The 18391-nt window shown below is 36.5% G+C and overlaps 2 protein-coding genes across 10 annotated transcripts in view; one reads left to right on the top strand and one right to left on the bottom strand.

The window, feature by feature from the left end:
* Positions 1-3911, bottom strand: part of FBXO8 (F-box protein 8) — a 16643-nt gene extending 12732 nt beyond the window's left edge. Inside the window, exons 1-2 of one of the 4 annotated variants that reach the window (XM_027635479.1) lie at positions 3700-3911; positions 1628-1964 (exon numbers count right to left, since the gene is read on the bottom strand). In XM_027635479.1, the coding sequence (XP_027491280.1) occupies positions 1628-1953 (326 nt within the window). In that variant the 5' untranslated portion in view covers positions 1954-1964; positions 3700-3911. Of the gene's footprint in view, positions 1-1627; positions 1965-3264; positions 3449-3699 lie in introns of those variants that run through there. The other 3 variants (XM_027635475.1, XM_027635478.1, XM_027635477.1) reach the window with 3 other exon arrangements.
* On the top strand, positions 3841-18391 carry CEP44 (centrosomal protein 44). Of its 6 annotated transcripts, XM_027635470.1 has the most exons (12): positions 3842-4070; positions 4945-5046; positions 7019-7162; positions 7758-7905; positions 8904-9050; positions 9931-10038; positions 11465-11596; positions 11985-12194; positions 14930-14999; positions 16973-17100; positions 17359-17396; positions 18189-18391. In XM_027635470.1, the coding sequence occupies exons 3-12, from the start codon at positions 7074-7076 to the stop codon at positions 18295-18297; spliced, it is 1179 nt and encodes a 392-aa protein (XP_027491271.1). In that variant the 5' UTR covers positions 3842-4070; positions 4945-5046; positions 7019-7073; the 3' UTR covers positions 18298-18391. The 6 variants fall into 6 exon arrangements, with proteins under 6 accessions (XP_027491272.1, XP_027491274.1, XP_027491271.1 ...); XM_027635471.1 differs by lacking the exon at positions 4945-5046 and having other exon boundaries at positions 3841-4070; positions 11468-11596; XM_027635469.1 differs by lacking the exon at positions 4945-5046 and having other exon boundaries at positions 3843-4070.

The raw sequence follows: 18391 nt of genomic DNA, 5'->3' as shown, positions 1-18391 counted from the left end.
CATCCCAGATTGACTCTGTATCTCAGTTTCATTGGTTTCTGTCCTTCATCTCAGTCTCCTTGATGACATCATCTGAAACTCCCTTCAACTTTCATTTTCTATGCTCTCTAGATTCCTCATTGAACCGGTAGTTTTGCTTCAACACACCTGCTATGTAACTAATTAGGCACAATGTTTAGGACCAGCAAGGAGGACATGGCACAGACTTTGTTTTCAGTTCAGACCTGGGACTTATTTGGACTGAGTTCAGAACTGCAGCCACAGGACTTGCCAAAGCTTAAATGCATCCAATACATATGGAATGCTGAAGATCTGTAGATGTTTACAGAGATTATGCAAATTGAGATTCTTATTAATCTGCTAAATCAGGGCACATTTTCATTACCAAAGTGCATACTTTGAATGTGACCATTATTTGGAAAGATTTCACTAGAAATGATCAAACTATTTCCCAGAATGAACTTTGAGGAAAATACATTGGAGGTTTTTTTGCCCCTGTATGTTAAGAATATATACTGCATACAACAAAGAAGCTCTAGTATCTTCAAGATTTAGCCTAGGGAATTTATTTGTATTTAGGGTGGGTTTGGTACCAAGAAGTGAGCACAGTACAATGTGTACTGATAAACTTAGAAGTTACTGGTATCCTTCACTGGAATTTCTATTTCCTGTCAATACAACAATCCCCAATGGTAGAACAATTGTGACTAAGTAATTATAATGCATTATCCTACTGCTAGGTTCATAAAGCAGGATAGGAAGGGAAGCTGCTTAATTCAAACGCAGAGGGGCAAGGAAACACACAAGGAAAGGAAGAGATGTAGAGCACAATGAAAGCAAAAGAAACAACCTGAACAAACCCCTAACTATTACAGATACGGTACCATTGGTTAAGGGGTAAGAAAATGTGAAAGAAGTTACAAGTTTTGCTAACCATCTACTCTGAAGATAAGTATGACTTCATGAGTCTTTCCTAGTGTTGTAAAACATAAAATATCAAAGAAAATACTGTTAATTACATTTTGATATTATAGTATTTTGCATGAAAGAATGTTCCTAGACATACAAGCTCTGCATATGTTTTACATAAATGTGTTTAAATCTAGACTGCAGACATTTTACTTGAGAAAAACCAGCCTTTTTTTTTCCCCACCTCCATAACTGTCTTCTAAAAAAACATACACCTAAGTTGCTCTAAGACAAATATAGTAGATGAGTTATCCTGTCTTTTCATTTGGAAGTTTATCTGAATAGCATTCCTCGCTCAAGCTAGACACTGATTTGAAGTTCAGAGAAATAATACAAACATTTGAGATGTGCTTTGAGCTAATACCAAAGTGAAAACAAGTCCCCTTTTTTTTTCCCCATAATATGCCAAACAATAGGTGTGTAATAATATAGTTGTGCCAAATACACTTTTGTATGTAGTAATCTTCAATAATACCCAATAGTAATTAGAAATCCAGAATAACACATTTTTAAACTATATATGCTTCCTCTATGTCAAAACTCATTTAACTTAGGAATCCTTTGCTAAGGTCAGAGTGCCAAAAAGCACTTACTGAGACAAATTTAAAATCTAATTATTTTTATAATGTCCAGGTCACACTTTTTTGTTCATGCTTACCCTTGCCAGAGGAGCTCATCATTAGCAAGATCCTGCCAGACACATGAAGCTAGACAGAGGTCAGTTGCATTCAGGTATGACAAAATGGTAAAACTAAGCTCTGGTGGCAGCATTTCCAGGTTAATGAATCCTTCTTGTTCTTTAGACTTTCTTGTCTTCAACAGGTGGTAGATGTCAATGCCTCCTTGGGCTTGTTTGCGATGGCTTGTATTGGAAACGTTAGCAGCTACCCTCCTACCATGCTCTCTGGTAAGATAGCCTGGTCCACTGTATCCTTGCTGTTGCAATTGCTGGTTCCTAGCAACTCTCCAGAGTCCCTGACCCATCTGCGAGCCTGCTGGACATAAAATCCAAATTAAATGTTGACGGCTATTAATAAACATTTGTAAGACAGACTCAGCACACACTGCAAAATAAAATTGTAGGACTGATCAGAATAGATAAGAAGTGAGTTTTGTCAAAATTATGGCGACCATGTCACCTGTTTTCATAAAACAACTGAAAAAATACTGCAAACAAAACCCATAAGACAGCCTAGATTTTTTCGAAAATTTCCATGCTTGAAGAGTTACAAAATTAACAATAAGCTTCTGCAAAGAGTACCAAATATTATCTACATCCTATGCAAGTTAAGGAGCCTCAAGATTCAGAACATTTGGAATCTTTAGACTTCCTTTAAAATTTAATAAAAATGTCCCATTTAGCGTCAATGAAGCAGTATAAAACACAAAGAAAAACAAATTGCCCTGAGTATTGGGTAGCACACAAGATGAAGTTGTGACTGACACTGAAACAAAGTTTCTTGACTTCAACCATAATGCAGTAAGGATTTTGGGTGCTTAGAAACAAGAGAATGAATATCTTTTCAAGCTATCTTGCCTAGTGTCCTAACACAAATCCTTCAGAATAATGTACTCACATACTTAAAAAGAGGACGTCACTGCAGAAATAGTATAAAACCCCTTTTTGTAACATAAAAAAGACTAAAAAATACATTCGCTACTTTAAGGACCAACTGAAGAAATTTTAAAGAAACAAAGTGAGACACAAACCATTCTAGAACCAGCTGCTGGAAATCCACAAGGCTCCAATATCCGTGTAGCTATTCAGCAGCTTATATGCTAGTTGTTAGAACACATATAATCTTCCTCATCATGTAATTACTTTCAGCTTCGTAGTAATTCAGGAAAAACGCTTTCAGAACTCACTCGTAACACAAGATGAGCAATCCCATTGTTATAATAAAGTCTTTTAAGTAATGGTATCCAGAAATACATGTTTAAATTAATTTGAACATACATTTTCAATCTCCAGATTCAACAGGCCACTCAAATGTATGTTTTCAAACTTCCAGTAATGTAACTTTATCTAGGAATTGAAACCTTGATAGCTTGGCTGTAAAAACTATCACAGTAAAAATAACCAAGCTTGTTTCTAAATTGCTGATCTTTTCCGGCTCTGTCTGGTATCTATCAAAGGCTGATTTAAATTCTAATTGCGACTTTTTCATGTTACTTTGCTACTACATAATAAATTCTTTAGCAGTGTTGACAAGCACGATAGGATACTAAAAGGAATCTTGATTAATGACGCATTAGCACCGGTTTCTACTTCGTTAAATAAAAAGCAACACGCACTCTTGATCTAAACGCTCTCCGCTTTATGGTAACCGAGCCCTGTGGCTGCCGTTTTGCAGCCACAATCATCTCCGCAGGAGAACGTTCCTTCCTTCGTAACCGAGGCCCGTAACCGTGCGAGTCCTTCAATCCTAGAGGGCTTCAGACTGACTCCGGGCAACCAGGCTGGCGGGCGGAAGCACAGCCCGTCCCGCAGGCCCAAAGCCGCCCCGCGTCTCCAGGAGCTCCGCAGCCGCGCTGCTCGCCGCCGCCTCAGGCCGCGCCCCTCCCCACACAGAGGGGCTCCGGGAGCGCGGCCGGGCAGGGCGGGCAGGGCAAGGCCGCTCCGCTCCCGGCGATGCCGCGCCCGGGCCCCATTGGGCCGCCCCCAAGGCCCCGCTCCCCATTGGCCAGGCCGCCCTCCCGCCCGCCCTCCCGGGGCACCGCGGGCCGTACCTGAGCCAGCCCGGGTCCCACCGCCGCCGCGACGAGCCCGGCCCGCGTCCGTGCGAGAGCCGCGCCGGGCGGAAAGGGGCTGCGCGGCCCCGGGGAGAGGCGGGGGCAGCCGGAGGGGCGCAGGGAGGGAGCCTGGGCTGGGAAGGAGCCTCGGTAGGAGGACGCGCCCGCTGCCCCGCGTCCCCACTGCGCCGCTCTGACGGCTGCTGTTGTTGCTGGAAGTGACGTCACCGCGGGGAGGCGCGGGAAGCGGAAGTGGCCGTTGGGCTCGCGGCGGCAGATTCAGAGTGTGCCCGGCTCGGCTCCCAGAGGGAACAGCGGCGCTTCCGGCGGGAACTGCGGGGTTCCCGCGGGGGGTGCGCCTGGCGCGGGTGAGCGTCAGGATCCCTCCCGGGGAAGGGGTTTGTCCCAGCCGTGCGGGCCGGCTCCCAGCGCAGAGTTCTGCCTCTCCCCGGGGCCGGCGAGCCCCAGGCGGGGAAGGCCCGGCCTCCGGCCTGTCCAAGAGTGAGGGAGGGTGGATGTGGAGCCGGCCCCAGTCCCACTCTGGCGAGTTCGCTTCAGCGCGCTGCGCCGTGTCCTGGTGGGGACACGCGTTTTTCCCGCTGGAGTTGCGGTGGCGCCCAGGGCAGCCAGCCAGTGACACGCAATTCCTTGTGCGGTTCGCTCCTGTGCGAGCTGCCTGTGTGCTCCAAGTGCGACGGTGGTATCTGGCACGATAGCCAAATCCACTGTTTGTCGGTGACGTTTTTGCGTCTCTGCGCAATGGTGCTATTTCCCCTCAGTTCCCCACCCCATGCAAGAGGACCGTCTAGATACAATTAGAAGAAATCAGAAACCTATTTTGTTAGGCATTTCAAAGACAATGCTTACAGTGTTGAGTTACTTGGTAACCTGCATGGCGTAGCTATTTATTTTGTTTGTTTGTTTTTTGTTTTGTTTTGGTTTTTTTGTTTGTTGTTGTTTTTGTTTTGTTTTACACTCATTCTTTGAATACCATGTGCAGTTTTCAAGAATTGTTGTTTGATCCACTTGCAGTTCTGTGTTATCATATCCTAAAACATTGTTGTACCAATTTTATTCTGGACAGCCAATGTTATGTAGATGTTCTGTCATGAGTTTCTACAGGCATAAGCTATGTGCCACTTTTTACTGTGTTGAAAGATTTTCTGCCAACTTCACTGTTATTTTTATGACCTCAAGATGTTTTGTAGTAGTAATAGTAGTTTTTTTGTTTTATCATAACAGTAGTTGCTGGTTTTACATCCAGAGGTCCAGTGTAAAAAGGATTGTAAATACTTTTGGGAAATGGCCTGTATGATTAGACAAATTCCTGTGAGAGTATCTTCTGTGAGTATTTGCATTGCAGGTTAGAGCTTCACTTTTATATCAGACTCTTTGAGACTTGTCTTAAGATGTGGTTAAACTGGCAAAACCATAGGATGGATCACTTTGTAAGGTAATGCAGGAAGAATAGCTGCCTCAGTTTCCAAACAAATTGGTTAAATTGTCCCAAACATTCAACAGTAAGTGTTGTGTACTTACATTTAGCACAACTAATAACTGAGAACCTAATGATTACATTGAAAGAACCCCATAATTAAATAGGAAGAAAATACTTTAAGAAGGACAGAACACATGCCAAGAGCTTGATCTAGAGGATTGCTGATTAAACACCATAGAAACACGAGAAGAAAAACACCCTCAACAAACCCAGACCATTAATACAAGCCTTAACTGTCTCTTGAGACCGGTTGAGACCGGTGCTTCATTTATAGGTTGTCTGTCAATGGCCCTTCACTGCTTGGACTGGTAGTCAATGGCCCTTCACTACTTCAAAGTACTTGTTTTCTGGCAAGAAAAGAAATTCAGTGGAGACAGTGGCAAGCAATTATCTCCCAGGTTCTAGCAGGAAGTTGAACAGTGATTTTCTATTCTAAGGCTTAATAACTGAAGTCATTACTCTTTAACTGAGGCTTTTGTGGCAAGTACTGTAGAGGATTAAGCCAGTCACAAGCAGATCTTGAGGATGTGAGGAAGAATGTTCTTTGAGAGGTGTCAGCTTTCCAATTTCAACTTTTAGGCTTTTTTTAATCTCCTCTAAACGATTAAAAAAACATTGTCTTTGGTAGTTTGCTGATAGGCTTTCTCAAGTTTTGTCAGTCTGTCCAGGTTGTTAAGATGCAAGCATTTGCTTTCAGTTGTGACTTAAGAGCTGGGCTGTGATCCAGTCTGTGCTCTTAAAGTTTTGTATTGGAGAAGAGCTAATATTGGTTACATATAAACAACTGGTTGCAAGGTACAGTAGTTTTAGGCTGTCTCTAAATATAAATTTATTTTCAAGGATAATTATTAGTATTGATATTTGAAAGTACTGCTTCAGGTGTTTCATTTTACTATCTGCCAGCCAGGCAGAATTGCCAGTACTTTTAGATCTCTTATAGCAATTTTCAATTTCTTTTTTTTTTTTTTCTTGTTTTCTCCCCAGTCTTCTCTTCTTTCATTTGACAATTTACTAATCAGTTCTGTTTGGTACATACTAAAAGTGGGTGCTTCCTGTATTTAATTATGCCTTTGATAGATCTAAAAATTGATTTGGATGTTGGTGGTTTCATGCTTTGCTGATTCTCTTTCTTATTTTTTTTTTTCAGTCTTCAGTTTCCTTGTGGGATAGTTCTCCAGGAAGAGAGCTTTTTGTAGTTAAAAGTGGATTCTCAAATTGTACGTTACAATGTAGAAGTTAAGCAAGGACTTTTTGGTTATCATCCCAATAAACTATTTTTCCTAAATATCTAAGCACTCTGTTACCCCCTGCCCCTTAACAATTTTAAGTGTATTTAACGAATTGTCTAAATAGAGAAGTATTATCTGTGATGAGTTGCTAGTCCTGTCTTCTGATGTCTGCAAAGCCAAACACTGCTCTTTTGGCCAGTGAGCTTAGGGCCAGGTGAAGAAAAGAAGCATTCTAAACTGAAGAATGCAGAAGCTTTTCACTACTTGTGAAACTTCTACTCCTTTGAAACAGCCAAGAAACTTGTTTTCATTCAGTTTTAGTGGATTTAACCAACACAAAATTTTTAATTCTTATGTTTTCAGATATCTTTAAAGCTCTTTGGTAGTTGATCACATTGAGGATTACTGGTTGATCCTCTTTCAAAGGAATGAAGATGATGCCTGGTATTAATTGGTATCGAGCTGTAGTTCTGTGCTGTATTGTAATGCTTTGGAAGTAGTAGTGTTTAGAAATGGGAGCAAAACTCTTTGAATTTCAGTGGTAATTCTATTGCATTTTGTAATTTTTGTGTATATAATTTTTTTAAAGGGGATGTACTTTTTTACATTTATTCCATACTGAAAGAAGAATAGCATTCAGAATAATGGCAACAGGAGACCTAAATGGAAGTTTAAGAAAAATAGAACAAGGACTTCGCCTGTTAAGTTATCCCAGAGATGTGGATTATACAATGTAAGTGGCAGTGTGAAAATTTGAGCCAATACACGATGACAGTAAGATGTGTAAACAAGCTATGTATAAATATCAGCATTACACATAGTGATGAGTAAGCAGAGCAAATGTCTGCCGGAAGCTGGGGTTTGGTGAATGAGGAGTGGAATACAAAAGGGTGCAATTTTCCTCCTCTGAGCAATCCTTAGAATAATCCTAAGTATATCACTGTCTTGCTCTTCTGCTGTTCTCTTTTCTTTAGTTAATCTCTCACCTTTGTAATTTCTTTGTAAGTGCTTGCAAAACTTCATTCAGGAAATTTCGTCCTGTAAAGATTAAAAAAAGGTGTTGAATGTTGAGCTGAAAATGCTGGTGGGCTTTAGACCTGTCAATGTTTAAATTATATGAAGATCTCAAGAACTTTTTTTTTTGAGCATTATACAGATAACAGTAAAAACTGCTGAATAAGATATCCCTGAACAAAAAAACCTTAAAATGAGATACTTGGATATAACTTGCTGGCTATATTAATGCCTTTAAAGTTAAATGTTTGAATTCATGTAATGAAAGGCTTTTGTTATCTTCTGCTGTGTAAAATACTTTTGTTTCTTAATAGGTTAGTAAAGGGTGATCCAGCTGCATTTTTACCTATCATCAACTATTGTTTTACTTCTTTTTCAACCTGCATAGCAGAGCTTTTGGTAAAGTGTGATGTGGAACTGACAGCAAAGAGTGACTTGCGTTTTATTGAAGCTGTTTATAAGGTATCTGTCTTTGTGTTCTTTGCAGAAGAAACGCAGTTTTGAGTATAGCCTCACAAAAATCAAACATCTATTATGAGTTTTATTAGAAAGTGAAAATTTTTGGCAACAAACGTGAACTGTAGCTCTGTTAGGATTTAAAATGAGTAATAAGTCAGTGTGTGGCAAGGGTTTAGGTTTTCATGAAAATAAGGATGGGTGGTGTTAGCCAACGGTCTCTCTATTTTGAGATAGTTGCAGAAACAGTAATATGGTTTTTTGTTCTAAAGAATACCAAAATATTTATTACCTAACAAGATTTATAGAAGTGACCTTGGAAGAAATCATACCACCATAAAAAAACCCACATAAAACTTAAAAAATTGTAATGAAAGCACAATTAAGAAATATGACTATTTTAAAACGCTACGCCATTTTAATCTATGAACTCGAATACTTAACACTGTATAAGTTGGAATCAAGTTCTTAACTGATTGAAAATAACTTTAAACTATCCTTAAAATATCCATAAGCATGTTTTTAGAAAAGGTGACTTGATGTATTAACAAATGGTGGCTGATTTGACTAGTTTTCCATCTGAGGAGGACAGAGACTGCTTCACAGAAAGGTTCTGGGGCAGCTTTACGTAGCCCTCTGACGCATTTGCTGAGATTGAAACAACTTTTTGTTGCACATTCACTTTGGAAAATCTTTATTTTAAATTTTTTAGTATTAATTACTACAGTCATTTATTTAATGAATCTTAAGACTGTGGGTTAAACTTTAGAAGAGTGATGCAAATGGAATGTTTCTGGAAGAGGAGGTATGTTTAAAGCCTAGTTAAAAGAAACAGCTATATATGCATTTATATATGTATAAATAATCGAATGAGAAAAGGTTTAACTGTTGAAGTGCAGAATGAAACAAAAGATTGTAGTAAAACAAGAATATATGACCATGCCAGTTCTACAGCAAATTGTGTGGTGATTTTGAAAGTGAAGTAAACTCCTGTTTTGTTGCAGTTTCTTCGAGATCAGTTTCAGTATAAACCAATTTTAACAAAAGAGCAATTTCTTCAGTTTGGCTTTGCGGAAAGAAAAATGCAAATTGTTTGTGACATTATCAACTCTGTGGTGAAAAAACATAAGGAATTGAGTAACTCTAATAAGGTACTGATTAAAAGGTTACCTTTATGATAAGTTTCTTTTGACATGTTTGATGTTGCAGGTAGAAGCCGAAGACCAGTTTATTTAAGACGCAGCATCGCTGATGGACAAAACAGTGGATAATTAGTATGAATTTCCATTGTTAGATGCTTGAATGCTATCATTCAAGAAACTGCCAAATCTTTGAAATATAAATAGAAAAAAATATTAGAATGAAGATATATCTAGTACTTGGTGTCTTTACAGTGATATATTTTCCTTTGCACTTCTTGACATCATGAACACGTGAATCATTAAACTTTGCACATGGATATAAAGGCAGAGCAAAACCATCTGATATATTGAAGTTCTGTAACAGTTTAAACATGACACTTGTATTTGTTTCTCAAATCTGAGTATTTTCATCAATGATACTTGTTTGCATTGTTAAGGCATTATTTTTATCAGTGTGTTGTCTGTCAGTCTGTGCTTTAATGTAAAGAATTTTCAGTCTTCCTATTTTACAGGATTTTGTTTCCTTTGAGTTTATAACAGTCTTCAGGGCTTCTGTATACTTAATTTGCTACTTTTGGGAACGTAACTACAATTTTTTCTATTTGTTCGCATTTCAACTCTGGTGCAAGTTGTCTTTTCTATTTTACAACCACCTTTGATGCAACTTTGCATAGGCATTAATGAGCATATAAATATGGCATGCACTTGTGCATCTGTGTTCTCTGTAAATTTGGATAATTTTTTTTTTTAGACATTATTGTACTAGAGAGGTTTAAATGTGTTTGTGTGTGTGTGCCATGAAATATTTCTGACTATTAGTGATGGTAAAAAGTGGGGTGTGTAATCCTGGAAAATTTTCCTATCTTATTTTCTTCTGTTCACTTTGGAGGTTAAATCTCAAACAAGGAAAAAACTCAGACCTTTTAAATATGAAATATGGTCAAATTGTGGTAAAGGCCTTGCTGATCCTAGTGGCAGCGCTCCGAATTCCAAACAGGTATGAAAATAACTTTTATGTTTTATGTCTAAAGGTTAATCTCAATTGTAGCATTTCACACTCTTGATGGAATTTGTGCTTTTATTTAGATTTTAACACTTAATGAAACCAGTTTTGAGGTGGCCTGGTGTTTGTTTGTTTGTTTTTCCCCAAAGTGTGGTTGACTGAAATAATGGCTGAAATACAGAGGATGTTGCCTCTTTTACTGAGTAGCTGATCTCAAAGTCTTGGTGGTAATAATCTAGTGCTGTTGTTTGTCATTTGAATTGTATCAAATGGAGGGACAGCAATGAAAAAAAGGTAAAATCAGAAAAAGAAGCTACACTGTGTTTGGAGAATGAAGTGTACTTGGCCTAATGCATGTGTTGTCAACTCAGCTTTCAGGCCACTTTTTGCTTTTTGTTTGAATCTGTTCAGCAAAGATTTCTTAATCCCTCCTGGCTTTGGTTTTACAAGAGTAAAATGATAATGCTTTGAGTAAAAATGATTCTGCATTATGCTACTCTTGACATGTGGAGGAGGCAACTTTCTTAATATTTTCTGCTAAAGGGGTGCAAAATAAAGTTTTACAAAACTTTTAGGACTACGACTGCCCAAAGTTGGTGATTTCTATTTATAAGGAAGATACTGCTTTTATCATTGTGGAAAACTTCACAAAGAAAGTATTTGAACTGGCTTGTCTTCTCTTCTGGTTGTTTAATGGTAGAAATGAATGGGGATATATAGTGCTTATTAAGAATTCCCTAGAAGAGGAGCGTTTCAGCTTCACTAAAACATCTAGGAATCAGTATGTGTTAAGATGCTGCACAAAACTAGTACTTGTGCATTCTTAATGATTAAGAATTTTATTTTGTTTCGTGGCAGGATCAAAGGACTTAATCCACCTAGAAGGAAGTGCAAAATTTTTCTCTAAGGGAAGCCTTCAAAGGAAACTAAATTTGTAGCTTTTAGGGCTATTTTGGTGACAGTTGTCAAGAAAGAGAGAAATCTGAGCTTCCTAGTTAAACTTTTGTTTTTTCTGAATCTTTTAGTCCTGGTTTTGATGTTAGAACTGTCTATGAATCTCGCTAGATGTATTAACATACCTCCCAATCCACACTTAGATCCTTACATTATGAAAGGAGATTGCATTTCATTCATTACTGTTTGTGGAAGGGAAACAAGGTACACAGTATATATGATAAAGTGTGTGCATATTTGTTTTACAGTTCTTTCAAGTCTGTATGATTTTTTTAAATCAAACTGCCTACTCTTGCTTTCTGTATTTTGTAACCGGTTGGGATAAGATTGCTATATTTAAATGAATACTAAAATGATAGATCTTATGTGTCATTAGTTGGCTAATAAAATGAAGTGTTCTTGTAATGAATAACGCCAGCAGTTTGTTGGGGTTTTTTCTTTGTTTGTTTTTTAACATACTCAAAAGAAACCTCTAGTAGAGCGACACTCAGGAAATGAAGTTAGTGGTGACATTCATCCGCTACCCCTTCCAGCACAGAGGGGTAACGAGGAGGAATTGTGCCTGGATCATGATATTGTGGAAGTTAAATGTGAACAAGTAAGAACTTTTATTTTAAGATGCTCTCTGCATGTATTCCTAATTTTTTTTACGGGGTTTTTCTGAAGCGATAAAGGTTTTTACATTATAGCTGGATGCTCCTTAAGTATAACTTATAGTTCTACAATAAATATATTGAAAAAATTGGAAAAAAGAAAAGTAATTTAAATTGTACTGACCTTTCAAGAGACAGTTCTGTTAACAGTTTCTTTTAAAAGCTGAGTTCCATGGATAGGACATTATGACAATTCTTAAAGGAAAATATTTTTCTAGTGTAGCAGGATGCAGTTACTGAACTTGAGGAAGATTGCACTTAATTTGATTGATTAAATGATGAATTATATATGTTTTGAAATTAGAAATTAGATGTTCTTATCCATACTTTCAGGTCATAGAAGGTAATTCTGAGATTGAGTTTTTAAAGAGTCAGCTTGCTGATTACCAGGAAAAGCTTCATAAGCTAGATTGGATAGAAGATAAACTACAAGTTTTAGAAGAGAAACTGCAAGGAAAGGTGATAATAGATGAGAAGGACTGGAATAACTTGTTGAATCGAGTTTTGCTTCTTGAAACAGAACTGTTGTTACAATCCAAAAAGGTATGTTAACTTCTGTTTTATTGCTATAAGAAAAATTGCCCAGACTCAGCGTTGTTGGTCTGTTTCTGCTCTTTCTGCCTCCTGTATGTGCCTCTTACTGGTTTTAAAGACGTAATTTGAATGGAAGTGCTCTTTATGGAGTTGGTGGTGATTTTTTTTTTAATTGTTAAGTTCTGTTGTGCTGTCATGCTCTATGAACAAAGCTCTCCATTGGGAATTGGTTTTTTGCGGGAATAGCTAAGCCCTTATTCAATAGTTATGCTTCGGTGTGTTTTTATTTACCAGTGGAGTTATAGAAGGAAGTTTTTGAAGACTTTTGAATATGAAGTCTTCATTCTATACAACTGACATTGACAAAAATAGATGGCATGTGCAATGGAAAATGTGGGGTTACTTAATTCTTATTTTAATCTTTTTTTTTTAATTTATGGCTCCTTGAAATTTCTAACCTAATTGATGGGTTTTTTTCTCCTGTTTACACCCTCTTCCCCCACTTCCTATTTCTTGTCTGTGATGTTTGTTGCAGTTTTAAATGTGTGAAAGTGCTATAGTTGTGATGTAGCTACATTTGGCATAGCAAATCAAGTCTTATGTTGCATTAAGACTGGGTTGTTTTTCATGCTGTTGAAAGGTCCTTGTGTGCACATTATATAATTTCATTTAAATACACATGTAAGTATTTCGAGATGCAGTGAGCCATACCATAAATTTTTTGATCACGTGCTTAAATTCAAAGTGTATTTGCATATGCATCTCATGTGTATCCTTCATATACTGTCAGATGCTGTCCAGAAGTTGAAAACTCTTGTGGAAAATAATTGGATTTTTCTCCACAGATGTAAAAAATGATGAATTTATTCATAACCAGGAACTTTGTGTGTGTTGCTGAACCCGCAAATTTGAAAATGTTGCTAATATTTGTGTACAAGACATTTTTTACTGTGTGCCTTGAGAGTGTGCTAGTTATGCAAAGTATTGAAATGGATAAGTGTTCAGACTGATCACAAGATTATTGCTAAAGACTGTAGCTCAAATAGAAAGAATTGATGTTCTCAGTCACATTTTTAAACAGTTTCATGTCAGCAATGGCTCAAGTGGTTTACCATCTGAAATTAGTTTCTTATGGATATTGGAATTTAATTATCAGTAGACATATGCCCAAATAACATCACCAATGACAGCGTTTTCTTTTGCTAGCAGTCTCAGGAGACCTTCAGGTGAACAGCCATAGACGGTTTTGGTCCTGTTTCAAATATATTCTTTTCAAGAGATTGTTGTAGCAACCCAGGAAAGTTTGTGTTTCAGACTAGACTTGTTCTTTTTTTTCTGTAAATTTGGTTTATTATTACTTAAGTGACATGTTTATTGCAGTTGTTCCCAGCGTTGGAATAGTGTTTGGGAAATACTCTCAAAAATATCACTGCAAAATTTTTGAGTGAGGTAATTATATTTCTATACTACATGTTACTGAAAGAATTCACCCTCAGGGACTAATTCAAATGTAGTTACTGTGTGACATTGTTGCTGGTCTTTTTTCAAAGCAAAATAAGCTAATTCTATATATATATGTAAGACCACATACATATATACATATATATACATGTGTATGTGTATATGTATATATATGTATATGTATATCTATATTTATATAGTCTTCAAAACCCTGTTTCCCAGTAGACTTTTGGAAACTGCCAGGAAATAATCCTTTGGGTCACAGAATTGCTGCTTCCTTGTTTGATGAAATTGCATCCAAATATGCTTCACATACACAGAAACAATTCAAAATTACTTCATTAGTCATACTCTTGCACTTTTTGGGGAATTTTTGGAATCTAACCAACACAGCAGAAACACTCTGTCTCTTGCTGTTGCAAAAGTAGCAGCAGCTGTGCATTTAGCTCTGGGAAAGTGTGAAAGATACCAAATCCATTTCAATGAAAGGAATTAAACGTAGACAGTGGAGATATCTATTTTTGTATTTTTTAAGAGATATCCATTATTACCTGTTAACTGATATAGACTTCAGTATATAAAACGACGTTTTAAAGGCTGAGATTTCAAATCATAATGATAACTCATTGGTAAAAAAATAGTCTAGATGTTGTTTGTGTTGTGTTTTTTAACTTTGAAATTAGAAGAGTGCACTCAAAAGCATTTAATGTTTCCTTGCTTATGAACGACCTTTTTAAATTAGATTGACTTAAACTGAGAACCTTTCTTAAAAGAGCATTTTGTCATTTAGGAGCCTGGGAAACTAGCTTAGAATAGACTTCTGAGTTCTAAGCATTTAAGTGGAAAGAGGTTCAGGTAATCTGGAGGCTATTTTTTTAGTACCGAGGACTGCATTTCTGAATATCAGTCAGCAGTGGAAGGTACACGTGCTTTGTTAAGTTAATGGCAGCCAATGTCAAGGTAAAATGATTAGCATGCTAAGAGCTAAGGTTATTTGTTCTACTCATACCTAAGTTATATGAACTATGTTTTAGCCTGGTTTAGACCTGTTTACAAACAGCAATATTGATATTAAAAAAACCTCCATGAAATAGACTACTTTTTAAATGAAGTGTATGTGTGGAAATGTTGGATGTTTTTAATCCTGTAAAGACATTTGTGTAGTGCCAACTTGACTGGATGGTGCAAATGCATACGTAGTTAGTACTTAAATATAATTTTGTTCAGTCAAAAGATGGTTTAAACAGGGTGTATGGCTAAAATGCAGTAAACTTGTATTTCAGAGAGACTTACCTACAGAATCCAGCAATGTAAGTTGGACATGTACTTCTAGTAGCATTCCAGTTTCTCCTGGTGAGTATTAATGATTTTCCTTTTAATTAACATAAATATGCTAAACACTTCTTTCTGACCTTGACTAAAATACTGCTTTTAAGTAGATAATTGCAGTTTAGTGACCTCTGAATTTAAATCCATACTGCAGATTAGAATTTAACCTCCTCATCACTTCCTGTCTGTAATTGGTTCTTTAGAAGATTTATCTACTCTATCTTAGTAATTAATAGTTACAAATAGCTACTCAAAATATTAAAGATATAAATTTAATTGAGATGCTGTTGCTAAGGTAGTGAAAGACAATCTGGACTTTAAAGCAGTTATTGTGTTTTGAAAATACACTATTCATAAGCACAGAAGGAATTATTTTTGCTATCACTGGTTTTATGATGCTGTTTTCTAGTTTTATAAGGGGATTCAAGATAAATCAGAGCCTTTTTATTCATAATCTGTGTTCTTTTTCAAACCACTGCTGAATGTTGTCTGTATTTCATCCCTTTGAACCAGTTAGCAGCCATCTAACCAGCATTTTTGCTAAGCTTTCTCATTTTGAAGAGGAAGGCAAAATCTTTTTCTTCCATTTTCAACTTAATTTTGATAACATACAAGAAGTAAATGAAAAAACCTTAAGTGGGAAAGAAATTAAAAACATTGCCCAGGCCATAAGTAATTTTTCTGTCTTCCTCAACGATAGCTCTTTGTCCCTTAGCTTGCATCATTCACTTCATTGATTTGACCTTTTTCCCCTGTGGCAGCTGTTATTCCTGCCACCAGTGTTATGGAGGAGATGCTATTTTCCATTCTCAGATATTAGGCATTTTTTCTAGTTTTGGGCTGTTGCATTGTAATTAAAAGGGAATCTCAGAAATTTCCATGGAAATTAGGAAGGCAGTTTCTTGGTTATGTCAAGGTTTGTTTTTATTTTGTACTCTCAGAAATGGGGCCCTCCTTTTACAGGAAAGCTTGCAACATGTATACTTCCTTTTGTTAGTTTAGTGTTTTGTTAGTGACACTTGAGGACTTCATATCAGTAAACAAACAGATGGTCTTTAAAAGAGAATTTTCATATTTTCAAACTTCTTGAGTTCTTCTGATTTTGTTACTCCTGTTTTTCTAAAATTCAAGAAATTTTAGGCATACAAGTTATGGGGCCAATCTTAACTTTTTTATCTGAGATGTACAGTGCAGGAATGCTTTCATGCTCTTTTTGGTTGTAGTGCTCTTCAGAAATCACAACTGTACAGAAGAAACAATTTTTAATTTTAATTACTTAAAATTAGTTGATATGATTTTTAGACACAGTAGTGTAGCTAAGCATGTTCCAAAGGTATGATGTATTGATGGTGACCTTACTAAAAATAAGGACATGGGAACACTTTTTTTCCTAGATACTAAGTTCTCTTCCCTCATGAATTTTAGTAATCTGAAATTGCAAATAACACAGCCTTCCCAATATAACAAAAAAAAAAAAAAGTCTGTTTCTGCTGAATAGTTGCTACAGTTGTCCCAAGGGGAGGAAAACCAGAAAACAGCAAGAACTTAATACAAATTTTAAGTTAAACAAGAAGGTGATAATTTTCTATAATGTTTCTGCTACTTATAAGACAGGTTACTTAGCACAAATTAAAGATGTGTTTGAACAGGCAGTTAACAATAAAAATAACGTAAACTATATGGAATTACTGTTAAAAGTTGACACTGTAATCGGATGTTCATAAGTTTTGATTTTACTAGAATCAGGATAAAGTAATTTTCCTAGTAATCTTTTTGGAATTTGCTTTGTGTATATTATACATAGTAATACTGCATTTATCCTGTTTTAAAAAAATTAGAAACCTATTTTGGACTCTTAAAGTAGCTTTTCCTTTTCCTGCTCTAAACAATGCATTCTCTTCTGTTATTACATACTGTAAATCAAGTTTTTTGATAGCTGACCTTGCAAAAGGGAGCAAAAAGGCAAAGGTGACACAAAACCGAGTATTTCTCTATAGATACAGAGAGGAATGAGGAGATGCCAGAGAGTCATCTTCAGTCCTCTGGATGCAGTTCACTATTATCCACAAACCCATCTCCCAAAGCCATGACCATTAATTCTCATGATCTGACAGACATTTCAAAGGTAAGTAAAACTGGGGAATGCTCGGTTGATTTCCTTTCTGAGGTCAAGAGAACAAGTAAGCATTGGTTTTGGTTGTATATACTACTAGGAAAAAACAAGGAAACTAAGCAAAACTACATCTAGGTCTGTCTCATAAAAATACTTTTGATATGTAAACAGTGGTTAAAATCACATTTTCTCTGAATCTTTAAGTTGAAAGTCCATCTGAAGAATGTCAGCTTTGAAGAGTTCACTAACTTTGTTGCTTTTAAATTGTAGGAGACAATAAGACAAAGAATGGAAAAGATAAGTAAAATGTAAGTAATAGGAAAGGGCAGCAGGAATTTATTTCCCAGGAGGGATTTGTACTGGACTAAGGCATATAGAGAATGTACATGTGTGTTCCAAACCTCAAAGGTCTCTACATCAGGTGTGGCATTTCCTTATGACTCCACTGGATAATAAATCCACTTACAGTTCTGTATTTGTGGGATGAGTCACTGGTTTGATTTCTAAAAAGCAATAGAAAGCATTCTTAATAGTATTAAATAGAGATTAAAGAGTGTTTAGAATTTGGTTGACAAAAATTAGGAATACTATTTATCTTCTGATAAGAATTCCCTGGTACTTGCAACTTTTCTTCCTGAAAAATAACTACATAACTCTGCTTTTTATTATTTAAGGAAAAGTAAAACCAATCTCAGTTTAAGAATTATGATAACTTATTAACATGTATTTGATACTGATCCTGAGATCTGTAATAAAATTGTTTGGTAAGAAATATTTTTATTATACTTGGAGAGAAATGCATTTTTGTATATTGTTTCTTTAGCAAGAGATTTCTGTAAGTGGCTGGCCTGTAAAAATGTCTAGCCTTTTCTGTGATTTTGGTTGTGTTGTTTGGGTTGCCTCTTTCTTTCTGTAAGGTTTATGATATATGGTAGGCATTTAAAATACAAACCAATTGCAGAGGAAAAGGGGGGATGAGAGAAAAATTTTGGTTTCATGCTGCTTATTAGTATTTTGGATAATTAAAAAGTTAAAGGCAAGACAGTAATTTCTTACCTGAAATTATATAATAAGCATATGTAAACAAAATTTATTTTCAGAATTGAAGAAACCTTCAAATTGTTGAAAACGTCAAACCCACCTCTGAGAATACCTGAAAGCACAGGTCGTGAGATCTGGTCTCTGCAGACTTATGGATACCAGGAGTAATATGTATGTTTATACAGCATTAAATTTTTAAAATATCGAGTTTGTAATGATCACTACTGCTTTTATTGCTTTGAATAAATATTTTTCTGATGTA

This window comes from Corapipo altera, unplaced genomic scaffold, assembly GCF_003945725.1.
Source record: "Corapipo altera isolate COAL_440 unplaced genomic scaffold, ASM394572v1 22b, whole genome shotgun sequence".
In the NCBI taxonomy this organism is placed as follows: domain Eukaryota; kingdom Metazoa; phylum Chordata; class Aves; order Passeriformes; family Pipridae; genus Corapipo; species Corapipo altera.
This window is presented reverse-complemented; position numbering and strand designations above follow the sequence as displayed.